Below are 8,646 nucleotides of genomic sequence, written 5' to 3' on the forward strand. Positions count from 1 at the left end.
AAATTCTGTTTCTTTGTTACGGGTTGGGGCTACAACATTAGTAACAAAGAAACAGAATTTCTGGAGGATGAGGCCTCCAGAAATCAGGATTTTAAAAAGATTCCCAGGTGATTCTAATGTGCAGCCAAGGTTGAGAACCACTGCTTTAGAGCAGGGGTCCTCAAACTTTTTAAACAGGGGGCCAGTTCACTGTCCCTCAGACCGTTGGAGGGCCGGACTATAGTTTTAAAAAAAACTATGAACAAATTCCTGTGCACACTGCACATATCTTATTTTGAAGTAAAAAAACAAAATGGGAACAAATACAATATTTGTATTTGCATGTGGCCCGCAGCCATAGTTTGAGGACCCCTGCTCTAGAGACTATTGCTGGTGAACAGTTCATCTCCACCACTTATTAGCTGTTCTTTGGGCCAATTACTTAACCATTGGTAATCACTCATGGGACTACTATGGGGATGATGTAACTCTTCGACCTCTTCGGGGAATATGTGGCCCAAAGGTAAGTGCTCAATACATGTTATCTAATATTATGGACACAGTTGTGGGCTTGGGACCAGCAGGGCAGTGAAGTGGTGGCAGATGAGATAGGTCTGGGGTCCTGAATGTCTGGAACTCTGGGAAACTCAATCTTGCCAGGCCCAAACTGTGGACGGGGCAGCAGACACAGAACCTCAGGACTTCCAAGCTGGATAACTTCAACAGAATACAGAATACTCAACCATGGACTGTAAAAAAAACAAACAAAAAACCCGCTTCGCCCTGGCTGGTGTGCTCAATGGTTAGGGAAACCAGCCTATGCACCAAAGGGTTGCAGGTTCAATTCCTAGTCAAGGGCACATACCTAGGTTGTAAATTGGTGTGTCTCTTGCACATCTATGTCCCTCTCCCTCCCTCCCTCCCTCCCTCCCATTCTCTCTAAAAATCATTGGAAAACATATCCTCTGGTGAGGATTAACAAAAAAACAACAACAACCCCACAAAAAGTGTGGGGCAAAAGTAGGTTTATAATTGTAAGTATGCAAAACAAAGTTTATACTTGTATTATTATTTATCAACTAGAGGCCCGGTGCATGGATTCGTGCACCAGTGGGCCCTTCGGCCTGGCCTGTGGGGACTGGGCCAAAACCGGCTCTCTGACATCCCCCGAGGCGTCCCAGACTGCAAGAGGGCACACACAGGCCAGGCCGAGGGCCTCTAGCATGCATATAAGATCTTTAGTTAATCTCTTCCTGCCCTCCTCCCTCTGAAATTCATCAGTCTGTTCCATGTTTCCATGCCTGTAGTTTCCGCTCCTGTATTAAATGTCTGCCCCCTGGTGGCTAGTGCGCATCATAGCTACCAGCCCGTTGGCCAGTCGCTTAGGCTTTTCTATATATAGACTAGAGGCCCGGTGCACGAAATTCGTGCATGGGTAGGGCCCCTAGGCCTGGCTGGCGATCAGGGCCAATTGGGGCCTGCCGGCTGCCAGCTGGGGCCTCCCTTCATTCCATACCGCCTCCTGGTGGTCAGCGCACGTCATAGCGAGCAACCGAACTCCTGGTCTCCTGGTTGAACTCTCGAGGGGACAATATGCATATTAGGCTTTTATATATATATATATATATATATATATATAAAATTATTATTATTATTTTCCATATGAACAACTGTAAACTTACTTTTGCCCACCCAGTAATGTAGGAAAGAACCATGTAAAGCAGATAAAATAGGATGCTTTTTCAAAGTCCTTTTGCATATACTGTCTTATTTCATTATCATAATATCCTTTTTAAAAATATATATTTTATTGATTTTTTACAGAGAGGAAGGGAGAGGGAAAGAAAGTTAGAAACATCGATGAGAGAGAAACATCGATCAGCTGCCTCTTGCACACTCCCTACTGGGTGTGTGCCTGCAACCAAGGTACATGCCCTTGGCCGGAATCGAACCTGGGACCCTTAAGACCGCAGGCCGACGCTCTATCCACTGAGCCAAACCAGTCAGGGCCGTAATATCCTTTTGAGCATAAAGAAGGTTTTAATATTTCTACTGTAGACACAGAGATTATATGATTTGCCCAAAGGCACACAGTCAGTCACTAGCAGGGCTACTGGGGCTAGATTATAACTCAGACCTTGTGACTCCTCCAGTGTTGATTCTAATTTTCCTTGAATAATGATAAATCTGCAAAATTCTGTAGGACAAGTAGTGAGAAATTCAAATGATGAAAAGCAGATCCATGGGCAGCTCTGACTTGGGCCCCACCCAGGCTCCAAGGGCCCTGAAAGGGACTTACCACCTGGTGCCCATCCATTAGCTTCTGTTGTCAGGGCTCGGAGGAGGCTGTGGTTCTTCAACTCCGAGATCTACAGGGCAGTGATCTTTAGTGTAAGGGTAGATCCATGTCCCCCCAACCCCACCCATGGTACTGAATATCCTTGAAACTGGAGGCCAGAAGGAGCTAGTCTACCTTGATGGGTTGATTAAAGCCAATCTTAAAGAGAGGCACCTGGAAAGCTCCAACTCTGATGCACAAGTTGAGTGATGTGGGGACGTGTATGCCTTCCATGAATAGTAAACAACCAAAATCCACACAATTCAACGAGACTGTGGTGAGCCTTTGGTATTCCCATTGCACTTTACATTTTGCTTCACTAGAGCAATTATCTCACTAGACAGAGGTTGTTTTTTGCTTGTTTGTGCCCCACACCTCTTCCCCCCAGTATGAGCTCCTGGAGGGCAGGGTATGCCATCCTGTGTCATGGGCTCCTGGCACCACCTAATGGCATGCAACAAACACTTGTATTGGCGGGAGGTACTAAAGTGTGTGCAATATGTACAGGAATTCCTCTGAAAGCCAGAAGAGCACTGCTGTCCTTGTCGTTTGGTGGAGGGTTCCCAGCAGACACACTTTCGACCTGAAAGACAAACCAGAGTCACTCTCCCAGGCACATGTCAGCCCCAAAGGTGACAGCTTAAATGTCACACCTTTTCCCACCACACACACACACACACACACACACACACACACACACACACACACACACACACACACATATGGATGGACTCCTAAGAAGTTAACTATGAGAAATACTATAAGGGAAAGCTTCTGTTTAATCTATTGTTAAGGAAAACTGCGAAAAGCTGACTTAATGTTAGCTCAAAGATCTTACACAGATTTCCTGGCTATTAAAGGTCTCTGAATAAGTGAAGTTCAGTGAGGCAGTTCCCTCACTTTTGGCCTTTCCGCTAAGCCAAACCTGTCCCCTATGAGAGCTTAAAAAAACACACCTGACAAACTTCTTGCAATTCATACCACCCGAATAGCATTAATTTACCTCATAAAGAAGAATAAGAAAGTGCTTTATGGACAATATGGGACAATCTTCATGACATATTAAGTGAAAAAGCAAAGGACAGATTATATACTGTTTTACTATTTATATTTAAAAATAATGCATAATCATATTTGCTTGTCTGCAGAGACTATTTCCAGAAGTGGTACGTTTGCCTCCAACAGAAAAACTGGTGGCCAGGGGACAAGGGTAGAAGGCAATTTTAAAAATATGCATATTTTTATTGATTTCAGAGAGGAAGGGAGAGGGAGAAAGTGACAGAAACATCAATGATGAGAGAGAATCATTGATCGGCTGCCTCCTGCACACCCCCTATTGGGAATTGAGTTCATAACCTGGGCATGTGCCCTTGACCGGAATCGAACCCAGAACCCTCCAGTTCAGAGGCTGACATTCTATCCACTGAGCCAAACCAGCTAGGGCAGCAATTTTTGTTGTTGTTGTTAAGCCTTACCCAAGGATATTTTTCCACTGATTTTTTGAGAGTGGAAAGGAGGAGGAGAGACAGAGAGAAACATCAATGTGAGAGAGACACATCAATTGGTTGCCTCCTACATATGCGCCCTGACCAGGGCCAGGGATCAAGCCACAACCGGTATGTGTCCTTGACTGGAATTGAACCCGGGACCCTTCAGTCCGCAGGCTGACACTCTATCCATTGAGCCAAATCAGCTAGGACTAGCAGGCAATTTTTTCATAGCATATACTCTGTATGTTTTTAATTTTGAATTATGTGAATGGATTATTTTCTGTAGAATAAATAAAAAATAATAAAGGAAAATGATTAATAAAGGAATCACTGCTGAAGTCAAAGCCCTATAATCCTAGATTATCCCACTACTCTAATCCCTCCTACGTATTTTTGCTAATGCTCCTTAAAATCAGATTTGATTTTTTTTTATCCCTGGGAGATGAGAATGGACGCCCTAACACACAACTGAGCCAACTCCTCCGTAACTGGCCTCTTGATGCCTAAGTACTAGTATTTTCCACATCAATCCAATAAACACACTATTGCAATTACTCTCACTTCTATTTCTGGGGTCATGTGATTTTCCTCTAGAATACACACCTACCTCCAACTTCTCTGCGTCCTCTATTCCCTTCAAAATCAGTTCTACCTCCTAAAGGTGGCCTACCTTACCAAGTGGGGCTACAGTGGCATCTCACTTACCTAAAGTCCAAAAGCCACAGGTTTCTCTGCCAAGGCCTGTCTCCCCAATCAGAATCTGCTGCTTTGAGTGTAAGGACCTTCTCTTATACTTCTTTTATGTTTCCCATACTCATTCACATAGTACTAGGCACAAAATATGTTATCAAAAATATCTGGTGATTCACCATGCTGAACAACTCCCTGCAGGGGTCTGTGTACTCAGGATTCATTTCATCCTTCCTTTCCCCCTCCAGTTCAGTCCCCTCCAGTGTCCAAAGACTTCCCTTTGGGAATACAGTTCACCTGTCTTAATTCAGTGAAGGCAACCACCAAAGCAAAAAGGCCTTGTCCTAGTTCCAACCACTGAATCCTACAGGCTCCACTTAGGAATACATTTTTTGGTCAGAGCACATACAAGAATCAACCAATGAATGCATAAGTAAGTGGAACAAGAAATCAATCTCGATCTCTTTCTCCTTTCCTCCCTCTAAGAATACATTTCTAGGCAAGGTAATGGGAAAGATAAGACTTGCACAGAGATAGGTCACACTGAACCAAGAGTCCTGAGGATAATCAGTCCGAATCAATGAAATACAAATGTCTAGGAAGATTCCTCACTGAAATTCTCCTACCAAGCAAATCCAAACTCAAATCCCATAACCCACTAAGAAAATAAGATCTCAGGAAAGGCAACCGACCCAGAGGTGAATAGAAGCTTCTAATAGAACAAAGAGAACGATAATGAGGGTTTTTCCTACACATAAAGTTCCACATTCTCTTGATACATGCTTTTATTACTATTAATGATATATCCCACACCAAACGTTTCCCCCAAAACAGAAGTGCTTGCTTACCTGTCCATCTCTGAATTCTTTCTCATTGTGGAAAGAGCAAGATTTTTCATTCATGACTCAAAATCATTTGTTCAAGTGAGCTTTGTCCTTGGGCTCAGAATGGAGTTTATGAAGGTCTGAGATTAGAAGCTATGGGGAGAGCCAGCGATCCAACTGCTCTACCTTTGCCTTCCTTTTTGGCAGTCATTCAGACTTAGAGCAAGAAAACAGTCCCTGTGTGCCATCACCAGGGTATAGGTTTCTGTGAGTACTGAAAGAAGTCCCTGAGGTCTTTGAGGCCTCGGCCCTGATAAAAAAATAAAGAAAACTGGTTTCATCATTCAGTTATGCTTCTGTTGAGAAAAACTGACTTTAAAAATCTGTTAATTTCTTTTTAAATATTTTTTAAATAGATTTTTATTGATTTTAGAGAGGGAGAGAGAAAGAAACATCAATGATGAGAAAAAAAAAATCATTGATCGCTGCCTCCTGCATGCCCCACACTGGAGATCGAGCCCACAACTCGGGTATGTGCTGTGATCAGAAATCAAACCGAGACCTCCTGGTTCATAGGTTCACGCTCAACCACTGAGCCATGCCAATTTATTCTTAATAAATGAGCTGCCTTAGCCAAATGCCTACCTCTTACTACCCATTCCACTGGATGGAAAGAAGGGGACCCTGCCGGAGCCTAAGGGCTGGGTTCTCAGAACCCAGAAGGTAGCAGCACTACTGTAAGTGGTGGGGTTCTGTTTCTGACAGTGAAGTTAATGGGATCTAGGGACGTTTATCAAAGAGGTGAGGCTAATGGGTGGCACCTTGAAGGGTGGTCTTAGCTGACGTGCTCGGGCTTGGGTCTAGGGGCTTATAAGCTCTGGTTCCTATTGATGGTAGAAACTTAAAATGCAACACAATGCTAACCTTCTTCAGTTGTCACCAATACTGCACATGTTGCAGCTGCTTAGCCAGTTTGGCTAACTCGGTCTTTCATTCTACATCATCTTTGGAAGAGGGCTGGAGAGGCCCATACTTCTATCACAGGGGAACTGGACCCATGGATACATCTCACCAAAAAGCCAGGTCAGCCCTGGCTGGTTTGACTCAGTTGGTTGAGCGTCATCCCACGCACCAAGAAGCTGCCAGTTCAATTCCCAGTTAAGGCACATGCCCGGGGTTGCTGGCTTGATCCCCAGTAGTGGGCGTGCAGGAGGCAGCCAATGGATGTTTCTCTCTTTCTCCCTCTCTAAAATCAATAAAAACATACTTAAACAAAAACAACAAAACCCTGCCTTTGATCCAAGCTTCATATCCTCTTCCTCCTTCCGTATTAAAAAAAAAAAAAGCCAAAAGCCAGATCATAATGGACAGATGGCTCACACACAACTGCCCGTCATACTTCACAGACTCCAGTGTCTAAGGAAGGAGGGCCTCATCCCTAGGTCAGCCCTCCTCTGTGGAAATATAACTTGGATTCCCTAAGAACTGGCTGCCAGTAACAAAAGGACTCTTCGTTGGGGTAGGGCACACTGATTCCCACCCAAGGAGCAGGAATGCCTCCTGGCCCCTGGGCTGGGCATGGGGCTCACTGCAATTTAGAAGACAGGGTAGTGTCCCTTACTCATGGCACGTGGGGAACCAGCTCCCTCTCACTGTGTCCTCTGGGGCCTCAGCATCTGCTTCCCTTTCCCCCTCCTCCTTGACCTCCATGACAGCGGCCGAGAGGCAGGCACGGTGACAGCAATCTCAGGAAGGCCCTTCTGTCATCCAGCGTGAAATGGGCCAAGCGGAGTAGAAGTGTGAGCAGCTTCACACGCCTGCTAGGGCCGGGGTTCTGGCTGGAGCACTGCTGGGGGCTTCACTAGGGACAGTTACTATCTTATCAGAGAAAGAAAGGAGCAAACTGTCAAACACACTGAGAACTCTTAGTTCTTAAGTCACCCCCACCTCTATTAGGCAAGTTCCTTAGAGTTGGACCTGAGGAAATGGCCTTCCTTTAAAAATATATATATTTTTTTCTCTCTCTCTTCCTCTCTGAAATCAATCTTATATGTTATATATGTATATAAATTATGTATATAAATTATTGATTTATATATATATAAATTATATCATTTATATATAATTTATGTATACATAATTATATGTGATATATATAATTTATATATATAAATACATATAATTTACTTATATATAAATTATACATATAATTTATTGATTTCAATAACATGTTATAGAAATATATATATATAAATTATATATATAAATTATTGATTTATGTTATGTATACTTATATATAAATTATATATATCACTTATATATAATTTATTTATATAATTACATATAGTTTATATATATAACATAACTTATTTATATATAAATTATATATATATAATTTATTGATTTCAGAGAGGAGAGAGAAACATCAAGGATGGGAATTATTGATCGCTGCCCCCTGCACACCCCACTGGGGCTCAAGCCCGCAATCCGCATGTGCCCTGACCGGAACCCAACGGTGACCTCCTGGTTCCAGGCAAGACGGATCCTTTTTCAATGAAGTATTGATGGTGCATCCGCTTAAGAGAAGGGGCTTCATTCGGGTTTGACTTCTAACTGCTTGCTGGAGCTTAAACCTCCTGAATAGGAATTTAACTTAGAAACGGGGTCCACGCCTCAAATACAAACGCGCGCCCCGGTCCGGCAGCGCTCCGGTCTCTCCTCGGGCGCGTCGCTGGGCGCCCCCGTCGCGCCCCGGTCCCCAGGCTGCCCCCACGGAGGGAGGTGCCGCGGGACCAGCCGGAGGCCGGGGGCGCCCGCAGGCCCCGCCCACGGCAACGCCATTCCCCGGGGGCGCCGCGGCCACAACCAGGGGCCAGTCTGGGGCGCTAGGGGCCAGGCGCTCGCCGGCGGCGAGGCGCAGATCCCAAGAGAGACCTCCATCCAGCCAGGCAGCCGGCCGCGGCCCGGCGGGAGCGGGTTCCGCACCGACACGCTCTCTCCGGCGGGGAAATGGAGCGAAGCGACTTGCCTCAGGTCCTCGGCCGAGCGCGGACCGGAGCCGAAGTCTCCGGCGTCCCAGTCGGAGTTCTCTCTCAGGCCTGCACCTCTCAACCTCGCCTTGCCCCGGGACCATCCCTGGCGCCCCACATCCCCGCCCGAAGGCCCCCGGGCTGGCCCGACGCGATCCCGAAGCTTTCCCACCGCCGCCGCCGCGGGCCCCTCCGCGCATGCGCCCGCCCGCCCCGCGCTGGCGGGGGAGGAGCGCGCCGCCCGCGGGCGGGGAGTTTGAGCGCTGCCTCCCGCCCGTACGGAGGGTCGGGAGAGC

General features: G+C 45.9%; 1 protein-coding gene across 5 annotated transcripts in view; it reads right to left on the bottom strand.

Moving 5' to 3' along the window:
• ELMOD3 (ELMO domain containing 3) overlaps positions 1-8,565 on the bottom strand; it is a 28,304-nt gene extending 19,739 nt beyond the window's left edge. Inside the window, exons 1-4 of one of the 5 annotated variants that reach the window (XM_059659295.1) lie at positions 6,246-6,604; positions 5,346-5,631; positions 2,823-2,900; positions 2,279-2,348 (exon numbers count right to left, since the gene is read on the bottom strand). In XM_059659295.1, coding sequence (XP_059515278.1) covers positions 2,279-2,348; positions 2,823-2,900; positions 5,346-5,399 — 202 coding nt within the window. In that variant the 5' untranslated portion in view covers positions 5,400-5,631; positions 6,246-6,604. The other 4 variants (XM_059659299.1, XM_059659298.1, XM_059659296.1 and 1 more) reach the window with 4 other exon arrangements.
• Positions 8,566-8,646: the final 81 nt, after the last annotated feature.

This window comes from Myotis daubentonii, chromosome 12 (assembly GCF_963259705.1).
Source record: "Myotis daubentonii chromosome 12, mMyoDau2.1, whole genome shotgun sequence".
In the NCBI taxonomy this organism is placed as follows: Eukaryota; Metazoa; Chordata; class Mammalia; order Chiroptera; family Vespertilionidae; genus Myotis; species Myotis daubentonii.